Source organism: Xiphophorus couchianus, chromosome 19, assembly GCF_001444195.1.
Source record: "Xiphophorus couchianus chromosome 19, X_couchianus-1.0, whole genome shotgun sequence".
Classification (NCBI taxonomy): Eukaryota; Metazoa; Chordata; class Actinopteri; order Cyprinodontiformes; family Poeciliidae; genus Xiphophorus; species Xiphophorus couchianus.
Window position 1 is genome coordinate 10,717,392 of NC_040246.1, and position 24,308 is coordinate 10,741,699.

At 37.8% G+C, this 24,308-nt stretch overlaps 1 protein-coding gene across 5 annotated transcripts in view; it reads right to left on the reverse strand.

Moving 5' to 3' along the window:
• The window catches only part of daam2 (dishevelled associated activator of morphogenesis 2), a 103,038-nt gene that overhangs the window by 20,437 nt on the left and 58,293 nt on the right, over nucleotides 1-24,308 (reverse strand). For 3 of the 5 annotated variants that reach the window (XM_028000214.1, XM_028000215.1, XM_028000217.1), the window contains 11 exons: nucleotides 23,532-23,606; nucleotides 17,189-17,283; nucleotides 6,270-6,603; nucleotides 4,866-4,976; nucleotides 4,481-4,584; nucleotides 4,328-4,394; nucleotides 4,124-4,241; nucleotides 3,876-4,014; nucleotides 1,220-1,278; nucleotides 948-1,132; nucleotides 8-313 (listed from right to left, as the gene is read on the reverse strand). In XM_028000214.1, the coding sequence (XP_027856015.1) occupies nucleotides 8-313; nucleotides 948-1,132; nucleotides 1,220-1,278; nucleotides 3,876-4,014; nucleotides 4,124-4,241; nucleotides 4,328-4,394; nucleotides 4,481-4,584; nucleotides 4,866-4,976; nucleotides 6,270-6,603; nucleotides 17,189-17,283; nucleotides 23,532-23,606 (1,593 nt within the window). The remainder of the gene's footprint in view (nucleotides 1-7; nucleotides 314-947; nucleotides 1,133-1,219; nucleotides 1,279-3,875; nucleotides 4,015-4,123; nucleotides 4,242-4,327; nucleotides 4,395-4,480; nucleotides 4,585-4,865; nucleotides 4,977-6,269; nucleotides 6,604-17,188; nucleotides 17,284-23,531; nucleotides 23,607-24,308) is intronic. The other 2 variants (XM_028000218.1, XM_028000216.1) reach the window with 1 other exon arrangement.

Genomic DNA, 24,308 nt, shown 5'->3' on the forward strand with positions numbered 1-24,308 from the left:
GTCTCACCTCTCCTAATTTGCTCCAGTTGAAGGACTTTAGTGGATGAGAAGGCTGAGGAATGGACTTTGACCGCATCATGTTCATGGAGTTGAATGAAGAGGGGATGGGAGGCGGCGGTGCTCCAAAAAGAGGAGGAGCTCCAGGTGGAGGAGGAGGTGCCCCTGGCGGAGGAGGTGGTGGGGGTGGCGGCGGGCAGCTGAATGGCAGTGGAGGTGGTGGTGGAGGAAAGCTGCCTGACATAGGTAGAGGAGGTGGAGGCACTGGTGCACCAGGAGGCGGAGGGGGAGGCAGCATGGAAACACTGCTGCCCTGCTGAAAGATAAATGGACAGAAGTTAAATATTTTGAATAAAACTATTATTTCTTCCAGGTGGAAATGGAATTAAAACTTTTATTTAAAGTAAAAATATTCTAATTATCAAACACAAAAGTTAAATCTTAACTTACAGTAATACTACTGTTATGAAGGATTTATAAAATAGTGAACAAGCCAGTTTTGTAATGCTTCATGAATAGTCAAAGCATAACTGTATATTAAGTGCTTACAGAGCAAATAACTGTTTATTTACCATTTTTAAGGGGGAGTATTTCTGTAATGTTTCTAAACTTATATCCAATTTCAAGATTAGAAGGGAATCGATTCGTAGTCCAGAGACTGGTATGAGCAGTATTTTTATTTATTTACTTTAATTGTCGGTTGGCAAGGCATAAACTAAAACAAATTACATTTGCATATTTTTACATTCAGTGAAATGATTGTAATAACATTGTCTTACCATTTTCAGCCTATAAAAGTAGTAGCACCATTTACTTTGAGACATTTTAAGTGAAAATCAAACATACATGCATGGCAAACATAGAGACAACATCACAATTCCTTTGCCGAGACATTCAGGAAAAGCCTGATCAGTGCAGCTGTCAAGAACCAATAAAACACAAGCTCTTACTGCAAAGTCACTGATGCGCGACGACAAGTCAAGCACTTGCTCTCTGGCCGAACGCAGTTCCACGCCCTCACGTTGCAGCTTGTCCTTCATCTTGTTCAGAGTCTTCATCATCTCCTCCTTCTCCTGGGTCTTTGTCTCACACTCCCTCTCTTTCCTCTCCAGCTTAGCCATTAGCTCTGCATGGTCTGCAGTTTAACAAGAAGGGATAAAGGTGTTCACTTGATGCAGATTTTGTTCAGAAAAACCATGCAGGCTGGTAGCAAGCTCCTCACCTTTCCTGAACTTCTCGGCCTGTTCTCGCCACAATTTTACCTCATTTTCATTGACCAGCCTGTGAAGCAGACAGACACAAATAAGCACAGGCTTGCAGAAGAGTGCTCACACATGGGGTCAACTGCATTTCAACTGAGTCAAGCCGGGATGGTCCAAGGGAATTTAATCCTTGGATTTAAAACCTATTGATCAGTGACACTAATCCTTGACTTCCCTATTAATGACGGCATTTGACCAGCATTGACTGAGTTGAAGCAGTTTGAAGCTTGCAAGGAAAACATTAGTGCTGGGATAAACCCTTCAGGGCTGAAAGTGGTTATGTTTTTTTTTTTTCAGGGATTATCTCTGGGACTTGGCTGCGCTTGGCAATAGGTCATATTATGTAAGATATCAGAGTTGAAAGTGGCGATAATGATATGAGACACATAAACTTAAAGATTAGCAACAGGACATTTTAAGAAGTTATTAAGGATGATGAAAGATTGGAAAGTGAAACCTTGAGGAGTGGTGGTAGCCTTGGCTAGAGATGAGAGAATAAACATGTTTCAGCAGCAATAATCAGTCATTGCAAATTATACTTCAAAATAACAAGAGAAATAACCATTGAGATTGATATTGAAACAGGTTAACAGTGCCCTACATATAGGTCAATGACCCTTAACATTTTCATTTATTCTCCCATAACAACTACAGTACATAACTCTGTGTAATTGATTGGTATTTTATGCCATTGACCAACACAAAATGCACTAGTTTCTGTTGTTTTATCATGTTTAACACTATCAAAACATGAAATTTGAGGTTATGAGAAAACAGGAAAAAGTTAGGGGGATATTTCACTGTAATTCACTGTAACTACTTTAGGAAATCGATTCACACTTAACTGCTTTTATTAAGCAGTTTAGAAACAAAATGGTCATTAATAAAATTATGGTCTTTCTTAGCTTGATCGCAAAATCATTTCTTCTTTAATTACACCAGGAATGAATAAAACAAATCTTCTCTTCTTCATCAGCAGGGCAAACCTGCAGACCTTTACATTGCTGTGGAAAACTCTGATTTCTACAATGCTTTAATTTTATGCCCTGCACGTGTGTCCTTCTCCGTCATCACACTGACCGCAGATGATGAATGACTTCTCCTGACAGTTGTTTTAACAGTTGCTCCAACAACCCTCCTTTATCCCTCCGGGTTTTCACGGCACGAGCCTTACATTTTCACCCATTCACTGTCAAGTCGACGCAATGTGGAACGAATCGTTTACGTTCCCTTTTTTCCAAGCGCAAATTACTCTCCAAGAGTTTATGGAAACACACAATAAGACTTTGGCCGAGGCGTAAAGTGAGTGGGTAGAGTTTGACCAATGTGGTGGATCAGTGATGGGCAGGAATGAAGGTTTCTGTGCGCTCCTGGAAAGGATTGCACTCAAGTGATTGCAAAAACAATGGTGGTTGAATTAGTGAACAAAGCAGGAGCTGTCAGGGGCCAAAAGTGGACCACGCTACATGCTTTATGGTGCTTTCACCACAGAGACTAAACACATTAATCACCGATCAGGAGCTCAGTTTAAACATAACAAAAGTAAGGAGAAGACAGATGGTGAAAACAGGAATGGAAGCCTGTCAGAAGAAGAAACTGAGGTGTTGTGGTGTATAGAACAAGGGCCTAAAAATCATCATCTAACACTGCCAACAAAATGTATGAAATCAGCTGAAAACAACATCAGGTCAGTCTCTGAAATCAATTAAACCTCCACCGCAGACATCAGGAAATGTTAACGATCTTTGGGAAAGCATTCTTGTTGAGCAACAGCCACAACGACACATCCAAACCACCAATTTATAATTCTTGCTTCTCCTGAATAAAATGATGCCGCCTCCTTGTTGCTTCCCTGACTACTGAAGAGTGCTTGTTTCACTGCATCTCAACATGACTGACTTAGACAGACTATTAATGCGATTAGAGCATGTTTCCTTTGATCTACGGCTTTTGCTTTCATGCCCAACTCGCACTCTGAGTCAACCGTCCTCAGAGTCGACCACCGGCCCCCTGCTGCTGCCTTCAAATTGTCTCATCTTCTCTGAGAAGACCAAAGCTCCCAACACAAGCACCACAACAGAGAGCCAGATTTAGTCAACCCTGGAAGGACTGGAGTATTCTTATTAAAGTTGATTTTATTCTAGAGTTTCTTTTTGTTGCGTTATGGTGTTTTTATCAGGTTTTGATCTTAGTGCTGATGATTTAATCAAGAATAGGAGCAGGTTCAGACTGAACTAAAGCTTTGAAAATGGTGTGACAAAACCATTATTTAAACACCATTGGTACAGAAATGTTATGCTGTTGGCTACTTAAAAATACGAAAACAGTTGACTTGAAATAAGTAGTTTTTTAAAAAATTATTATTATTGTAGTTTAATAAGATACATGTGCAAGTAACAGCAGAAAACAATCTGAAAACATTTTTCATGATAAAGATATAATTTTGCTATAGGACTTGATCAAGTTTAGTCTATTGGCCTTATTTGAAGTTGATGGATCAAAAACAACTGCAAACGTTAAGTTGGTGTCAAAGTGGAATACTCTTGCTAACAGATTATCGTTGAGCAGTAATGTAAAGTTCCAATGAACAGTAGTATGAGGAATGGCTTCACTTACATGCGAATAATGTTCTTAACACTGAAGTTGTCGAGTGGGGAGACATCTGGGTCCTCTCCCTTTTCATCCTGTAGGACAATCTGCTGCAGGATCCTGTCTAAAAGCTGCCAGTGCTGCAAGCTGCAACCTCCACGTTTATCTGAATACAAAGAAAAACTCTTGTTTGTACATTTGTGAGTCCAAATGAACCCAGAGTGAACCTGTTAATCTGTACTGAAGATATTTTGGCCCGTTTCTCTTTGACTCACACGGCATCTGCAGGCAGTGCTGAAGGATCGAGAGAAGATGTGGGTAGGAATCTGTGTGGCTCAGTTTTTTCTTGATCAGCTCAAACATGGCACCAGCGCTCTTTGTGTCCACATGGGACTAACAAAGAAAAAAGAAGATGTTTTATTTCTAACGCAGACCTAACTTTAGAATAAAATGTTTTAATGTAAAAAAGAGAAACTCACTATATCAAATCTTTTGGCTAGCTCAGAGTCATCCTCATTTCTCACCATCTCAAAGAAGTCCAAATGTCTGGGAAAAGAGTTAAAACATTGTGACATTTACACATTTTAGAAACGCAAGCAGCACTAACAGCACAACAGCAGATGATCACTCACCTGTCCAGAGTGGCGTTATCGTGCTCTCGGAGTTTATCAATGACCGGCTGAATGCCCAACATCAGGAACTCGTACCTCAAGTGGAGACGAAACTCAAGGTTGTCCTGAAAGCAACAAGCAGTACACCAATATTCAAAATACCTGCAACTGCATAGTTGGAAATTATCTGGCAATATTTAATGTAAAAAATGTTAAAACAATTTAATAAACAGGATGTCAGGAATTGTAAAATGTTCCAGAGAACCATGTGTGAATTTATTGATTGGTAAGAAGCTTATTACTAGTGGATGTAGAAACAGTGTCTAACAGCAGATTCAAGCTTATCTTATCTTTTGAAAGAAACTACTTAAATAAAACACAAAAACATTGGTTAACACATGCAGACCTCTCCAGCTCCAGCATTGAGCACTGCGTTGATGAAGGACATGATTGCCGTCTTCAAGTTGACTTCGTCCCTGTAGCGGCCAGTGCTTCTGTCCAGCTCATTGAGGAGTGTCTGGATATAAATGCATAAATGCAGATTAGAGCTCAAAGAGTCAGATTGAAACTGTGATAAGTGGTAATGAAGGCATGCTAAGGAACCCATATTATGCTGACAATATCAAAGAAAAGAAGGTGACACAGGGTCACTGCTCTCAGTTCTTTAACTTACCCCAACATACTTCAGAAGTTTAATCACAGCTCAAACTGACATTTAAAGGCCTCCAATGCTCGCAATGATTCTGATCCCAGGGTGTTAGTTTAGTCTGTCGTGGTACAATTTATTGCAGACCCCCGCAGGGGACGTGTAAGATGTGGTTGTTGACTCAGTCCTACCACTTACTAAAGCACTCAACACCCTGAGACCTTGACAAGTTTTAAATCCAATGGCTCGTGTGCCTAACCCAAGACCTACCAGTTGAGTTACACAAGTAGTTAAATTTAAAGTGACCACAGTGATGTAGGCAGGCATCTTGAGAAATTTGCTTGTACCACAGTCATGTGCTAGAGGTTTGAGCCATCACTTATTTCTTTCTATTTTAATTCCAAGGTGGAAGACTTGGTTTTAATTTGTCTGAAGCAAATTTTGTTTTGGTTTTTCAAAAGTTTTTGTGAGTTGAAAAGACTAGACTAAAATACACAAAAGAAACTGACCTTTGGTTGCTGAAAATGTAACTATTCAGAAAAATTGCAGCAGTCAATGTTTTGCGAAACCACCAAGCTAGAGTGTTAGGAACTAACTGGTGTCCAGAATTAATATCTAGACAGATATTAAATGTTGGCATAGCTAAGTTGTTTCAAAAGAATAAAAAGACTCAAACTTAGCAAGCTTAGCAGAAATATGTAAGACTCAAACTGATGTCATTATCAATTGTAAAGAGAAAAAAAGTATTTACTGTGAAAGCATGAAGACTTTACTAATTGCTATAGACTGTGACAAAGTGAGAGAGAGCAAAACTTTTACCAGATAACAGAAAGGTTAAATGAAGTACTGTTTGCTCCAAATAAAAAAAATATAAAAACTGCTCACAATTGGAAGCCAGAAGTATTTTAAATACTGTTCTTCTGTCATATGCTATGGTCCGTAAAGAAAATCAACAATAGAAATGAGAAGGTCAACGTGTTAAAAAAAAAAACATAGATTTTCTCTTAAGAAAAAAACAAAGACTTAATAACCATATCAACTTTAAAAGATTCCAGAAAAATTCTGGCTGAAGGAAAGTAAAATCTAAAGAAATTAGGAATATTTAAATCCTAATGCACATTATCCACAATAAGAGCAATATTATTTCAGCTCAGTTTTACTCACCTGGAATCGGGTCCTCTCTGCAGCGTATTTTTGGTAATGCGCCATGGCCTGCAGCACCTTCTTGTGTCCATCGGGCACCAAGCAAACGGCTCCGAGAATCTCCAGAACCGCCACTTTAGTTTTAATGTTCTCCGTCCGCAGGCTCTGAGAGATGGTGTTGATACTTTGCGGATGGGCCAAGACATGCGCGCGTCCCTGCGAGTTGTTCATCAGGGCCTTGATGCAGCCGATGACTGAAGTGTGGATGCGGCTCTCTGACGTCTCATAGTCCATGCTGCGCAGGAAATTGAGCAGGCAGGTGAGTCCGTCGAGTTCGATGAATCGTGTGACGAACCTAAAGAAGCAGAGGAATAAAGATGGAAAAAATTAAGTTATGGACCATGTAAATTGCTCTTTATTAGTAGATGTTGGTCTCTGAGGTCCTCTGTCCAGTACTCATGACTCAAATTTAGATCAAAGATATTTTTTTTTAATAATAGGTAATAATTTCTATTTGATATGGCTCTTTACCTAGAATGCTAGTCTATCAGGGATTGTTCAACAACTCAAAAATATCATGTGTGACCTTTTCTCTATGGTCATGTCAAACCAATAAAGAAGGGATAACAATGTTACATACAGTTTAAGCACTGTAGGACAATATGACTGTATATTTTTTTTACTTAAAAAAAACAAACAAAAAAACACCAGAATATATGGTTGTTCACTGCTAAAATCACCTGACTCACATGTTCCTGTTCAGCATTAAATTAAAAGCCTATCTCACTTTAAAAAAAAAAAATCTACAATTTTTGATTTTGATTTAATTGTCTTTAAATGTGAGCAGTTGTGTGGACAGAATTGCTGTGTTGATGTCAGATGTAAGAAGAGAAAAACATGTTGGTTGGAGACGATAGAAAGGTACCAACTTCTTCTAACTAAGGAAAAATTAGCTCAGACTCACCAAGAATAGATAATGAACGATTGGAAATACATTTTCTGATCTGTAGAGTCTGGACTTCCCATGACAGTCAGATTATTCATTTGCTTTTCTCTTTGCCGCTGAGACATTTCAGTCATTCTAAGGATCATTCTCTTCTATTCCACTCATTCGAAAAGCTTGCTTCAAGCAAGAACTGTCACTGCTTACAATGTCTTGGTTTACTCCTTCAGTGTGACAGAATTCATTTTGCTTCAGTAAAGTTGAGGAATCACAATGGATCTTCTTCATTGCATCCGAACACACCCACATCTTTCATTCATTCTACTTGAACACATTTCTCTGCACCCGGGACCCACACCAAAAAGACCGCCAAAGCAAAAACCAAAGTCTTCCTAAAACTTTACAACCTCAAGATTAGCCACTTCTCCGCTTCAAAGCTGCTGTTAGCTAAACTAATTAGAAATCAGTGAGTCAATGACCTCTACAGGAGTGAAGTGACTAGCAGGAGATGTAAACACTGATCAATGTCACGTCCAGTGAGCACAATGTGGGCTGCTTTGTAAATGAGCATCCCACTCAGTAAGATTCCTGATAGACCTCATAAATTATTTCAGACAAATGAGGGTTTGTGAGAGGGAGACACAGAGGACAGACGTGACATGGAGGGGGAGAGTGAAAGCGACACTGAAAGTTATGATTTATTGCAACTTCTTAGACATTGTTTATAATTACGTGCTCAACGCCAATTCCTCACCTCCTGCTGTTTTGGCAGAAACATGTAAAAAAAAAAAAGAACACAGTTTATATAGCATTTAATTTGAGGCAAGGGCTCCTCCTTTGCTCACCACAGATGAATAAGAGACCTCAAGCAGATGTCTAGATAGCAGCAAAACACACTGATCACAAATCACAATATTTGTGATTTCCTCCTGATTGAGAACACCTATATGTATACATGCAATCAGCCACTCTTAAGGCACTGAAGTCTTAAAGTTCCCACAGAAACACCCGGCATACAGTGCACTTTTTGTCTGAGCACAAGAGCAGCAGCCCTTGTCCTGCACCAAGGTGGCGACAGATAAATCCCATGCATTAAATATGACCTGATTTAAATTCAAAGCAGGCACTGGGAGCTAGATCAAGGCACAACTGGTCCAACTATGAGAATTGCACATTTGATATCTGTGAGGAGTGTTTGGATAGCATGCTGGAATAGTCCTTCGCCTGCTCATGAACCAAGGGCTCTCTCTGGAAGAGCTTTCATAGTTGAGGAGAAATTAGGCTGAACATCCCTGTGATTAATGTATGGAAAGCGGAGGGTGAGAGCTGTTGTTCTTGGAGTCTCAAATCAAAAGCATGGATGAGATTCAAGGCTCTGCATGCTGGCTGCTTCAAATCGCTCTGCCGAATTGTCGACCATTTGCCAGAAAATACACACAAAATCCAAACTATGAACCATATGTGTGTGATCTATGCGTGCAAGAAATTAGCATAAATGTGCATGCAGGGTTTCAACGGGAGGTTCATTTGTGTCTAATCTTCTGCTGTCTCCTTTTACTCCAGTGAGCTCTTAAATAAATGAATCTCCTCCTACGTCCTATAACTGACATTCACACTCAGCTGATTGGCATAAAGATCTTATTGCATTTCTTTTCAATTGGAACAAGTGCTGCATACTTTAAGCCTCACCTGGGATCAGCTGCATATGAGCTGACTTGGACAGCTGAATGGCACTTAAAGTAATTCAACCGCACACATTTTTCAGAAAAAAATTAAAAACAAGCATTAGTTAAATCTAGGCTCAGCTTATTCAAGTAAAACAATGGCTTTCAAAATATAGAAAATAGAAAATAGTGTGTTTTATTGTGTAATGAAATGATTGCCATTGTTGTAAATTATGGACTTCTATCCAAACTGAATGACAATCGGAAAATTATCCAACATCTTAATTTTAATGATTTCATCTCTATGGAAAACATGGATTAAATATTGGAATTAGGGATATATATGTAGTACAGTTTGGTAATTTTTGATTTGAACTCAATGGCCAGGGCTTTTTCAATAAGCTAGGTGTGAGTGTTGTGTTCACATCAATGTTTCAAATTAAAGAACAACAAAACAACAGAACATTTCTGGCCGTTTTGGACAGGAAAAACTGAACAAAAATTCCATAGTGCCCTTGGTATGGGCAGCAAGTGAAGGAAAAGAGTGCTGTCTTTAACACAAAGTTGCTATATATTCCTACTCTTATTTGATTTTTTTTTTTTTGTCATTTGGATGTCACAACATGATAAAGAAAGGTATAGTTGACAAGGCATGAAAAATAATTAAGTGATTCAAGTTTTGGTTAAATTTTCTTTAAAAATTATATTACTTGTAACAATTTATTGACAACTTAGCAACTTAGTGTCACAAACAAACATTTCCAGGCATAAAATTATTTTTTATTCTTTAATTTGTTAGCAAAATTAATAAAAATGATTTGCTCATCAGTGATCTTCCAGACTTTTAACCTTATCTTGAAATCTCATACACTTAATAAGCAGAACGAAGTGGAAAGTAATCCAGAAGCACAAATTTAAATTCAGAACTCGAGTCCAGCTAAAAGTACTGTTTGAGGTTTCAGCTTCAGTACCAAAACTGTTTTCCTGTTTGAACCAAGAATGACCCCAGAGTGGCAGACAGTCTGCCTCGAAGCACAGCCACACACACTTATCCAAGTCCAGCCCTCCCAAATGCACAAACTCAAGTGATCATGTGCTCCCCAGAGCCATTCTGCTGCCCTTCGTATTCCCACCATATTCACACCCACCTAAAAGTCTCTCTCAAACACCCACGCGCTTCCATCCAGGGACACTCAGTCACACACAGGACTGATTTGACTAGAAAGGAAGAATGTGAATAAGAGGCCAAGAAAGGTTGTCAGAGGTGCCAATTACAGCACCCGGACTGGAGGTTTTTGTATATCGCGTAATATCAGCATAGCTCTCATTTAAATACTTTTCTCTTGTGAGGCCTGGTGTTTAACTGAGGTAACATGAAGGCTGAACAAAGGACAATGCACATAAAACTGACATAAAGAGAATACGACTAAAGGCTCAGCCAAAGGGCACATCTGTAGTAAATGTATGCAAAATATATCAAGCCATGGACAGAGGAGTTATTCTGGACTAAGTTTATAGGGATATCAACAGGGAGCAGTTTATACGTGGGGTCAACCAATCTCAGGTGGGCCAGGGGATCATAATGTCTCCTGTCAGTGGTCAATAAAGTCAACAGGACAAACAGCAGTGCACTTCCATAGGACTCAAGTAAAAAAAAAAAAAAAGATATTTTATTTTAAGATGAGATTATATTTTAAAAACATAATTCTCCCATGGTATTAGGAATGACTTGAAGCTACCTTAAAGAGATTAGGAAATTGTTTTCTGAGGCTATAAATTAAGTAAAAATTAGACTCTCTGTGCACTCCGACCACAGGAATCACTCCCTGATGTCTGTTAAAAAGAGCAAACCCTCAGTCTCCTGCATTTGCCCTGATTCACTGGTTTTCCATCATATAATTTATTTCCGTCCAATCAATGACAAATTTCCCACAAATGTCAGCAACATCATGTAAAAAATGTGCTGAGTGAGAACAAAAATAAATTACGTTGCATGATGAGGAGTGGAGATATATTTGTCATATAGTTCTTATGATGACTTTTAATTGTACAAAAATAATAATAAACAATAGAAGATGTATGTGTCTATTAAACAGCTTTGCACTTAAAAATTTTACCACTGTTTTAAAACAAATGAAACATGATAACCGAGGTGATATTTTAGACTGTCCTCACAATATTGTTTTATTAAAAACTGTTAAGAACAATGTTTATGGCTAAAGAAAGTTGACCATTACCATTACTAGGAGATTTCCAAATAACGCTCAACATCGGCTAAATCAACATGTTCTATGACAGAGAGGCTGAAAGCTCTGAAAGATAAAACCGAAAATGTTCTGCAACAAATTCAGCCTTCTGAAAGCAAAGCCTCCTTGATTTCTTCTTTAATGCTGACGTATCAGCCTGAATGTCTAGTTTCTATAAAGAAATTGTTCAACTTTTAAAAGTTGTATTTTTGCATCTTGTGTCCTTCACTTTACACAACTTACTGATACTAATAACTAAATGTGCTTCACTCAGGAAGAGCTTCTTTTCTGCAGAGTTATTATGGCCACGAGCGGTTAGAGATTAATTCATTCAATGCAGAAAGAGCTAATTTGTAGTTTCTGACAAAATCACCAATCAGGGCCAGTCACATTGTATTTTTACTTACTCAGTTATCTCAATAAAAAAGTGACAACAATCAAAAGTGTATACCATCCATTTCTTAGTTCATACGTTTGTTAGAAGGTTCAAAACAGATCTTTGTTGTAAGTCACACAATTTTCCTTGCAGCCATTAACTCAAATGAAAACCGTGAGGAAGACAATTGATAGTCTCAGTATCTAATGAGATATGTTAGTTGGATAATAATCCACAAAATCTGTTTCTTCTTTCCTGATGTTTCAACTTTTGGCTAAATAGACCAAAAAAAAAAAAAAAAAAAAAAAAAAAAAAACGAGTTCAGCGAGTACAAAATTTAAATGCATAACTCAAGATGCTTACTACTCTTTCACATTAAAAACTTTAAAGAAGTTATTGTATTTCACAAGTCAGACCAGGGAGTTTACGAGAAAAACACTTTATCTTTCCCTAACAACTGAAACATAAATTTACTAGAGGTATAAACAAAGATCATATTGGGTATTTTTACACATTTGCAATTATGGAGAGTGGTGTTTGATGAAACGGTCTATTTCAGCAAAACAGTTTTTGTTCTCCTTGTCAGCTCTGTTACAATAAAAATGTTTTGTGGTGTAAATAGCCATCTGGTGCTGAGGTGATGAGGTGCAAAAAGCTTCAACAGAGAGTCTGCTGGAACCGCTATGAAATAGTTGAGGTTTGAACTGTTGTAGACGGACAACACACACACACACACACGCATTCTTTAACACATAATAAATACTCTATGATTCTTCAGACACAAAGAGTGTAGATCACTTTCTACCTAATACAGAACTCTACATGCACAACACTTTTGTACACTTCACACAGACCCACTGAGTGCAAAGAAGCCATTTTTGGAAACCAGTACTCTAGTAGCAGAGGGCATATTGCCATATCTGACCAGTTAAGATTCAACATTAAGACAACTGTCAAACATCCGAATTTTTACCTTATTTTGACTCTGTTTTTGAGAAACAAAGTGTGACAATTAGTGTTATCTAACAGTTACTCTGCAGACTGACAGCAACTCTTATTTTTTTCCCCAAATCTGGCAGCTGAGGGGAGAGGGGCGTGAACCACCTTTTCTTTAGTTGGCATTTTCACTTCAATGGAGGATTAATGAGACAGACCTACACAAAGCAATGCATAATGTAAAAAGAAAGGAGATGCAGTTTTATACTCTCTGTACAAATAAAAACCTGAAATGTGTGAAACCCTGCATCATTTTTCTTTCACTTCAGAATTATGTGCAACTTTTGGCCTTTCATAACCCCCCCCCCCCAAAAAATAAACATTGAAACAAACTCCACTGCATATTTGTTAATATACCAAGCTAAAGGTCACACAGGAAGTTTAAAAGTTAGTGATTTGTGTGATTACATAACACATCAAGCGTCAGTAATAGATCCTAGTACAAGCTATTTGTTTATTGTCTAATCTGTACATATTTAGTAGCAGCTCAAGCTTATCTACCTAAACAATTTGACTGTAGCACTTCACTCGGCTTTTTGCTTAAACTCCCTTTTCACTACTTGGTATTAGTAGGGAATACTAAGAAGAAAAGAAGTAAACACTTCTTTTCAGTAGAAGTGAAAAGAAGTGTCGGAAAGAAGCAAACACATCTGTGTCCCGAACACTCTTTAAAGATGTAATGCTTTGCTCTCTCACTGATACATATTGCGTAATATATGAAAACAGAGGTTTTCCTCCCAGTTAAGAGATCTGACTGTTCTGAATAATAATTTCTGCTTGTGTTGGTAGCAGACCTTCCAAAGGGTTATTGACTCAGGAGCAGGAGAAGAGACTGCACTAGGTCTCAAGTCAATATTCCTGCTGGAAGAGATTTGCAAAAGCAATGTCCAGACAGCTGTCATGGGAAGCATTAAGATGCTCTGCTTGGATTGGAGCGCATTATGGGTTACAACGGCCTCACTGACCTGAAAGAAAAAAAAATAAACTTTGCTTTTCTATCCTCCTGCAATAATGTTTGAACTAAATGGCAGCAGTTGTGGGGTTTTGTGTCTAAGATGCAAGAATGCCCACACACATACTCTGAGTAGAACCACAAATATCAGCACAGATGTGGATTTAACTCAAGAGGCTAACAGTTATGCAACAGTGCTGACACAATTACATGCAACAAATATTGAAATATTTAGAAGATAAATTAAAGTGGAACACAGACTGCATCTACTACACGGCTACATGGTTTGTATATGTCCATCAGCCCTGACATGCCTGTTTGAGTTTAGATTTAGCTTTTTGTGGGTAAATACACAGGCCCAGCTCCATTTGATGGATGATAAACAATACAGATCTTACAGAAGGAGGACATTTTCAGTGTGCCTATATTTGTCTGTTCAGAAAGGGTTAAACATTTGATGAATTACTTGAAGTATTAACTGCAGCATTGGAATAAACCCTCCCCGTGTCTTTTCTTTACTTTGGCTTGTCAAGGTCCACTTGTATTTCTGCAAAGTGGCATCTTTATGTTTTATTTGTTGAGATCCAATTTTCTTAATGTCTGCTAAAAAGAAAAATCTGAGTTATGGTCTAATGAGGGAGCAAAATGTGGCTTCTTCTGTCCTTATTTAGGATTGTTATTAAATGTCCCTGCAACCTGCCAGAAAGGGTCACCAGCTGAGTCAAATAAAGAGGCCGAAAGCTCACAAGTTTTATGAGAATCAAGTTGTCTCATAAAGTCCACCAAACATAAACAAAAGTAATGAGGTAATTTTATCTAAAAAAGGAGAAACATCTGAGAATGAATCCTGAGAGCATTGTATGAAGGGTCATAATTTAACCTTAAACTACATTGGCTAAAACACAAAATATCCAGTAAAGTACAAAAAAAGTTATTTTGAAAACAGAGGACTTGTCACTCATTTAAGTCAAATTCAGTTCAAAAATACTTTATTGACCCCAAAGGGAAATTAAATGTTATTATAACTCATGTTAATTCAAATTCTTCAAAGAGTTATTGTAGCTGGGGGTGGCTGTTGGCAGGAAAGATTTCCTATAGCAGTCCATACTACAGTGAAATGGAAGAAGCCTCTGAATGAAGACACTGTTTATCCCAAGAAGAAGAGATTTTTTAAGTATTCTCTGACATTCAGCTGTATAGAAGGTATTTCAAGGCCAAATCCATTTGCCTTTCGTTCAAGCAAGAGTCAAAGCAGCACGTACGTTCTTTTGCCCAAAGAGTTTGTGAGGAATTTAAAAATCCCCACCTGTAAACAACTTTTCTTGGGGTTGATATGTTGAGATAAAGAAATGTTAGAGCAAAGCGTGAGCAGGCTTTAACTGATTTCCAGTTTTCGCTTGACGTGCTGATTCTGAATTTGTTCTTGAGAATGTCAAAACAAGCAAATCCACACGTTCATCAACCGATATTACTGAACTCAAGACATCGACAAAAAAAAGCCTCAATGCTGGTCTACTATTAAAATTAGAGAACAGCAAATAAATCACTCCTCTCCTAGAAAACCATCAAAGATAGACTGATATACCGTGAGATTGGCTGTGGTAGGGGTATTTTCCCCATTGAGGTGTCCCTTTAGACTATTTGATACAAAAGGGGTACCTGGAGAAGCAAATGTGTCGACTACCCCGTGGTTTGCCAGCAGAGGTGCACTCTGGGAGCATTATATGTGGGTCCCAGTCACTATTTTGCCTAAAACTAATATAGATAACAGCTTATGAACAAACCATCATCCAACAAGCAAGACTGTCTTCAGTACTCTAGAAGAAACCTGAGGATAAACAAACTTACTTTTGTTAAAAATTTAAGTTTTGCTAGTTGCAAAAATTCTGGCCACAACTGAATAGTTTACTTACTTTTAAAAATAAATTTGCATAAATCTGGTTTTGGAGGCATCCATGTCAAAGGGACTACGACATTCTTGCAAAAGAAGATGACATGTCTTAATGTGATCTTTCCAGGTGGACAGACATAGTACATTACATTTGGCTGAAATTGTATGTGGAGATGAAGGGATAAAATGGAAACTAAGGATTTCCAGTTACAAAATTCCAACTGAATTTAGGTTTGAATAGCTTTGCTACATAATATTTTTGCCTTGATGTATTTGATTTCAAAGGGTCATTTGTAATTTGTCAACTGGCAAATTTCCTCTTTGTTAGCTCTGAACAAATAAATTAAAATGTAAATTTTCTTGCTCATTATTTTAATCAAAATGGAAGTCTACCACTATTTTGGCTACGTAGCATCTCCAAACAGTACGTTGTGGAGAGTGTAGTAAAGGAAAAGTTTAGATAATCTAGTTTTCTTATTTTCTGTTGGATTCCAAACTATCTCCAATAAAGAACTTGCAAACGATTTTACTTTTACCACAATGCTAAGCTTAATTGTTCAAATAAGTGCAATTTGCACAAATGAGCATGAATGTATAGCCTTAAAACAAAATGGACCATTCTGACTTCCAAACCTCAATCGGTCCATCTTTAAGCTTCATCAACAGAGCGAAACACAAAATGGTCAAAGACAGACTGACTGCTTAGATCACAAACAAGCCGACTTAATGACATTTTGAGATAAAAGACGGCTGATAATTTCCCAGCATCTGTCGCCGGTTATTTCATTAGGCTGGTAAACAAACAACGCATGCGGACACATGTGCAGAGCAGACAGTCTCATCAGCATGGCTGCTTTCCATTACCTGCACATAGCTGAGAGAAGTGGAAATAACTGCAAAGATGGCAGAAAAGAAGAAAGGAGGTCCAAGAAGCTGAGACAAAGAATGACAAAAATGATTGAGAAGTGATGTGAAAATAACAACCAAATGTAGGGAATGACCAGCAGGGCCAGTGTCCTTCGACTTTTAGATTTATCTCTGTCTCAGCATACATTTATCAAATAAACAAGATTCTGTAGAACTTGTTTCTGTACTTAGGTCATTTTTCGCATCTGAGTCAGGTGTAGACAAGGTACCCATTCAAGAGCTGAGAACTTTGGCCTTGGAGGGCTGGAGTTTGTCGCCACTGATATACAAGGTGCCATTTTAGATCAAAATTTATCTCAAGGCCTGAAACAAAAAAAGCAAATGGGCCCATGTGCATTTGGAACACACACCCAACAACGTTTATGTTCACTTGGCCTATAAACACAAAACCCAGACGTGACCCAGACTTCAAAGCTGCCCTGAGTTTTTGTCACTCTGTAGATGTAGACTGTGACTTTATATATCCCCATGGCATAAAAATAAAATCAAATCAACAGGCCCACTTTGGTTCAGACCAAAGTCTGAACCAAAAGTAAGCCACATCTTACGAATGGCTGATGTACGGATGTAAGGGTGTCGCAGACTGCAAGAGGAGAGCAGTTTGCCCTCCTCTTTGAGGACGCCTGATGTCCTCAAATGGCTCTTTGTGTTGATGTGTCGATGACCATGTCGGGGAAGAAAAAAGTTAAACTGCGGTGCTAAAAATACCTCTAATTGGTTGCATTTCAGTTGGAAGTAATTAAGTGGGATAATTCCAAATGACAAGAGGCACTATTATTGTAAAGCAAATCTTTCCAGTAGTATGTTACATTATTAGTCGTAATTAGTTTGTGGAATATTACCTCAGCAAGTCAAATGGCAGGAATGCGTGACTTGACTGAGAGCCATGCATTGCTGAGCTCTGGACCCTCTGCAGCCCAAGAAAACACCACATGATGGACATACCTCATTGGCTGGGTTCGGAGTGCTGTCTTCAGATCTTCCACCACCTTGTTCCGCATTTCCATTTCTTCCTCATCAAAGGCAAACAATGTCTGCATCTGCAAATATAACAAGGAATTCAGATCATTGTGGATCTAAATTGTGGATCCAGTACAAAATTGCTGGTGATATCTCTGTTCATCCTTTCATCATTTTATTCATTTTGTAGTTGTTGTCATCTCATACCTGTCTATTTTGGATACCAAATAGTGCCAAAATGGGACGTTTTACATGGATTATGCATTATTTCCTACTGACCAGAAGGACATTTCTTAAAATCTTTGACAATAATTTAGCCCAGAATTCATTTTGGTTTAGTCAGAGATCCTCATATCTTAGAGGTTTTTATGTTATTGCACCCTTTTGATCGTTTCCAGATAAACACCAAAGGGAGAGTTAAAAAAAAAATTTAAAAAATCTCAAATTTCGAAACACTTTTTTCAAATTGGTAGGTTTTTTTTCCCACCAAAATTACATCAGGATGGGAGGTGGAAACACAGAAAGAAAAACCTGTTTTGCAAAAATGTGACCAGGTCCTGGAGATTTCATAAATCACAAACTGTTTCAAAGAATTCCTGTTGAGTGTTGAGGTGTCAAGTTCAGATTTGATCAGTCCAAGTAACAAAGACTTTGAACCAGAAATGATCAAAAGCAGTCCAGAGAAAATCAAGTATACTTTTAGTTATGAAGCTACAAAGTAAATGCTAACATTACCACTGTAGTATCTAATGGTTTGCCAACTGCAACATTCTCACAGTGATTTTAAATGATCCATATCTTATTTGCCACACTTTCCGTTGTGTCCAGAACCCTACCACAGAGAGCGTAACAGACAACACTCTTTTATGCTTTTGTAACAGAGCGTTGTCAGCCAGATTGATGAGCAGTCTTTATTGCTCTTTATGTAGTTTTACTACATAAAGAGAAACCTATAAAATCTTTTTACTTTTTTACTTTTAATTTAAAATCTTGTACACTGATACAGTTTGTCATGTTTCACCTTCATATCCATAGCCCATAACAACAACTTAGACTTGCGTCATAAGAAATACGTAGTGTCAAGTTAATATCTTGTCACCCACAATCACTTAAAAAACGTTGTATGTTCCCTTCTTTCAGTGACTTTTCTTTCAAGAGAAACCAAACACCATGTCAACAGAAGTTATGCGGACAACTGGCTCTAATCAAACTTACGGCAAACAGGGCAAATAATAAAAAACACTCAAACCAGTGTTAGTGTTAATGCATCTCTGCATCACTTAAAAGGTTTCGTCAGTAACATCAAAGAGCAGCCATGCTCCCATTAGTCACGGCTTCTGTTTAGCCTCTCCAGGCGTTTTCCACGGCTGCTCACTGCCAAAGTGGTCAACTTGAGTTTATTTCAACACTTGACTCAGATCTCCCAACTCTGAAAAGATGCCTTCTTTTCTGGTCCTTCAACAGGGTATCTAAGTTGAAGTTGGCTTTGCAAATCCTACAGCATGTAACTCTTATAGTCAACTAAGGCTTAATAAAGCCTTAGTTTTATTAAGCCTTTATTTATTAAGCCTAATTAAGCAGTCAAACTTAATTGTAAGTTTGACTGCTCGACAACTTTGTACAGCAGAGTTTGTGCTTAATCGAAAAATGTTACAGTCAAAACATTTATCAAGTTGACTGCAGACAGTCCAGAAACCCTGAAGAGGCAGTTCTCTTAGCCAGCTCTCCATGTCAGAGTCTAGCCAACAACTTCTTCCTTACATCTGTTATTTGTAAGCTCATTCATACCTGTGGCCAACATCCACACAAGGATACCATTACAGCCTGTTGGTAAACCAGCAGATGGTATTTTCCTGAGTCTTTATTATAGGAAATGCAGCCCAGAGCCAGAACATTGCCTTAAAGCTGATCATCAGTGCATTGTTACCAGCCGGATTGGTGCTGCTGCTCTAAAGACTAATGTAAACCAGGTGGGTTGCTGGCATGCCAATTAAAAATATGGTTTTAATACTAAGAGGGAAAAAAAGAGGACATTAATGTGTTTAAATAAAAATGAAACAATAGACAAAGTAAAAATTATTTCTCAGGTGCTAAAAAAAAAAAAATTAGCTCCAACATCTTTTTTTACTTTATGTTGTTGATTTGTTGTTTGAGAATGTTGAGAATTATGCAACGTTATCATAAAAACCTAAAAGATTTCACGCTATATTAAGATTTGTGAGTGATAGTTTGATTTCAGAATTCATATATTTGGTTTTAATGATCACGTCATATTTAAAGTAATCTGCTGGTATAGAAATCACACAACAGCCATTAAAATAAGTTTTTCCAGAGTAATCATAATCCCGTCATAGATTTAGGGAATTCAGGTGTTTGCAAATCATAAATTGTGCCAGTAGATGTCACTATAGTCACCAGTTGAATACATTTAAAATACTTCTGTTAGTTTACAAGTCACTCGATGGCTTAGGACCATAAGAGATTAAAGATTTTGTTGTTTCACCCTTCTAATCACGTCTTATGGTTCAAGACTATTCTACATTCCCAGAGTCAGAACTAAACATTTGGGTTTGAGTTTATTAAGTTGCTGCCATGTCATGGCTGAGTGACTTGCCTAATCCCAGGTTAGAAGTTTTGAATCGTATTTTTTCCTCTTTGGGAAAAGCTTATGCCATCATCAGGTTAGCAACGTCAGGACAGCAAGCACATAGGATGTTTGCTATGGCCAGCAAACAACCTTTGAGCTCTGACGTGAGTTTATGAATGAATGTCAAGATGTAGGTCATGAGGCAGTCTCTCAGGCCGACAGAGCCAAAGTGAGATCATCCAATAACTCAGCTACTGTAGAAGGTCTGTCCCCGGTGAGCTCAATTACTTGCCAAGACATGAAGTCATGGATCTGCAGTGTGGATGCACTCAGGAGCTCCGGTGTCGAGAACAAGGAGGGTTGCAAACAAGAATGAAAAACTGTTTGGAAAATGGAAAGATGAATATTGGAGCCAAAAGGAGGGAGTTGAACAAAAGAGTGTTTGTCCAATTTTAAAAATACCTGAATAGAATCATTGTATTGGAATCTCTTTAATACAAACAAATTTATGTCTGAGAATTTTATAACTGGTTGTTTCCAATGTCTAAATCCTCCCCCTGATATTAGAGTAATTACTTAAACTGACATTGTTACAACCAAGCCCGTGGGGCGTTACAATAACCGGGACCTCGTCCAGGATCCATTGACCATTTTATGGCACGGATTGTCTTTAAGTGAGGTCACTGAAGATTGATTTAAATCGATTCGAGTGTCAAGTCATCAGAGGTTTTGTTGATTGTTTTCTCTCCATATTTTTATGGAGGAAAATCTAGACTCAATTTAGGAGTTTGCATCACTGGAACAATTAGAGACAAACAAGTAGCAGAAAGTGGATATATTGGCTTAAAGAGTTCCACGTATATTGAAGCAGGCTTTGCACGAACGATTTGCACAAATTGGTATGTAGCAAATGTACTAAAAAAGGAAAGGCTGAAACACCGCTGACAGGGAGTTTGATGACAGTGTGTCTGACACCTAACAGCACAGAAGGTGCTGCTGTAGTGCTGGTGGATTTTTTAGCTCTTGGCAGCTGACAAATCAGAGTTTTCTTTGAGCTCAGCTTACGGTGTGATGCTGTTTGTGAAAGGCTGGGTGCTGCCTGAACCCGACAGTAAAACCTGTTCACCCAGATTTTGAGACTGAAGTAGTGGAAATATATAATCTCGTTTTGCATGTGAAGGGAGAATATCTTAAATGCTCTCAAAACTCAAAACAACACATAAGCTGTTGTTGCTTGTTAGCATGAGAAAAACGCATTGCCCAAAAAAGCAACTGTCCACTTACAGATGTGTGTTTTTGCTTTTGTTTTACCGTTTCATGTTTCTGATCACATACTGTACATTTTAATGTCGGACTATAATAATCTGATGATAATTTGAACTACTCTTAGAAGCAGCTGAAGACCCATTTATTCAGGATGACTTTTAACTACTTTCTGGACTGTATGATTTGTCTTCATTTTTTTAACTGTTGTTATATTTTTTCTTTTACCCCCTTTGTTTTGATGTTTTTGTTTGTTTTAATGTATATGTAGTCATTTTTATATTGCATTGTGGTTTTTGACCTGTGCACGGTGTATACATTAATCTGCTTACATACTAATGGTCTTTTTAGAGCTATTCGGAGGTGGATGTGCTTGTCTGCTTTGGATCAGTGTCATGAGGCAAGTCTGCTTGAGCTCCAATTGTGTTTTGTCACTCCACAGAATGTTTTGGAGTCATTAAGATGTTTTATGGAAAATCTGGGACAGGTCTTTGTGTTGGTTAGTAGTGGTTTCCACTGTGGTACTCTCCACTTATGCTCATTTTACCTGGTTTCTTTCTTCTTTTTTAAATTATGAATTGTAAATTGCCTGTACTTGCATAGTACAGGCAATTTATACTCTATCAAATATGAATGAAGCACTTTATACTTCATTCAGTCATTTCACCAATTCACACATTCACACGCTGATGTTGGTAAGCAACACTGTCTATGCTGCCCACTGTTTCGTATTTTATTCATTTGTGAATAATGTCTCTTACTGTGATTAGATGGAAACCCAGAGCACTAGAAATAGATTTGTAACCCCTCCCAGACAGATGTCAAAGACAGTTCTTATGTTGCTTTTTGAGAACTTTCAGCCTACTTCATGTTGTCAGACAGGTTCTATTTATGTGATTTCTGAATTTGTAATCAAACTTTGGTGTGGCAAGTAAAATTGAAAACTTTCTAAAAGTGAAATTGTTAATTCCTGATTTCATTAAGGGGGACTACAGTAATTGTTTTCCACATAGGGTCAGGTTGGTTTGGCTTTTTTTCACCAATTTACATAACGAACTATTACCATTTGAAAAAACAGTTTTTTAAAATTTACACAGGTTATTTTTGTCTAACCTAAAATAACATTTGATGGCCTAAAATAATTGTGAGAAAAACAAAAGAAATATATAAGGATGCAAACAGAACTTTATGACAATCAACATTATTTCATTATGTTTTGTCTGATTGCTCATACTGATTTGTATGTATCTTATCATACAGTCGTCTGATCTACAACTTGGAAAGACTCGCAAGAATAAAGAAACAAACCTCAAGTTTAGTAGAATGTGGAAAAATTGCGATCAACATTGCTCATCTATAAAGTTCCTGCTTACATGTCAGCTTCCTAAAATATCATGTTTTATGACCCAAACATTTTTGGAGCCAACATGTCGTCCACATAAGGACTCTGGGGGAGAGGTCAACAGCACAAACTAGCCACACGTTAAATGACAATGAACTCGCTGCAGAAGAGAAGTTTGTTATGGTGTCAAGCTGTTTTCACTGGCTGCTACACTGGCTGGAAAACAGCATATACTGTCATCTTGACTCTGGGTCGCTGACAGTTATTCCCACTTACTGAACTGCTGAGTGTCTAAATGGCCTGTTTGTCATCATGTTGTGCATGGGGGCGGGGGTGTGCGTGCGTGTGCGAATGCGGGGGTCAAAGAGAAGGAATGCGGTCATGTGAGTGCAATCAGCGGTCAGCAGGGACACGATAAAAAAATCACCCTGAGAGATGTCTGAGAAAGAATGGCTGAGAGAGCAGTGACCTCTTGAGAGGAGAGCGCTTAAATTAAGTGAGGTATTTTAAAAAGAATGTAATGTTAGGGTATAAAGAAAGTACACCCTAAAATATACTATACTAGAATAGTATATATAGTGGCAACATTTTTGGTCCACTTCTTCCCAATGGTTATTCAGCTCATTTAGACCTTTGTTGAGGTCTGGACTTTGACTGGGCCACTGCAACCCCTTGATTCCGTCTCACAGCTATTCAAATTTCACTCCTGAATAGTTAGTTCTGCAAAGAAGTTCAGGATTAACTAAATTGGGAACCTCAAGGTAATCATATCATATGACAACAAAATAGGCCTACAGTCATCCGACCTTCACCACCGTGCTTGACATAATTGTGTCAATATTTGCTATTTAATATTCAATAAATTTTATAGTCTGAGATGAAGCTTGGTTGGGGGATGAAGAAGGGTGGAATGTAATTTAACTGAGCAGGAACTGTGAAGACTAGAAACGGTTTTCAATGTCCCTGTTGCAAATTACATTGTTTTACAAGGAGATCAACTCGTTATGTTCTGATACACAAAACCTAACATTTGAAAGCAGATTTATTTTGTTTTAAACAGGATTGTATGTGCAAATTTAAATAGGAAAAAAAAAAAACCAACTGAAACAAAAAGGACAGAAACAAGTGCAACTTACAGCGGCCATGGAGTTGATGCGGTCTATGTAGTAGTCAGGCCAGCTGGTAGCCAGCTTGTTGGGGTCTTCCTGCTCCTAAACACAAAGAAACAGAATTAAGCTTTTTTTTTTACAGTGCAGTCATGATGAAATAACAGGAAAATAAACTGATCATGTTAAAACATTTGTTGTCTCAGCACAGATCACAACCAGAAGTTTCTATCACAATCAGTACAATGCATACAGTAAGCCATTGTTTGTATGCTCAAGGATCAACTCATAAGCCAGCTTGTCTTACACACGAAAGTAACGAGCCTTGACAGCTATTAGAGAGGTTTATAAAAAGATGAAAATGAGTAACAGGAAAAATAATTTATTTTCATTTGTATTTGCTAGTCCATGTTGGTAATTTTATTCTTTAAAGTGGAGCTGCTTTTCTTCAGCTATATTTAAAGAAATCTTGAGCAATGAACGAAAAGAAGCTATTGATACAAATGATTATCTTTTGTATCACTTGTACAAAAGATTTTCTGTCTAAATACAAAGAGCTTCCTAATGGAAATTAAACAATAGCTCTTTCATCTAGTGATGAATTTGCTCTGTCTAACTTAGGTATGTTTGATGCTAAAAGCAATCACGACCATATTCCACAGTCTAATCTGACCCTGTCCTTTAAGCTGCAACGTTGGACAAATATTATTCCAAAAACTGGAAATAGTCACATTAATTCAAGCTAAAGAAAAAGTAATTATTTTTACTACTTGAAATGTTCCTCTTTTTTCCATATTTAAAGCATTT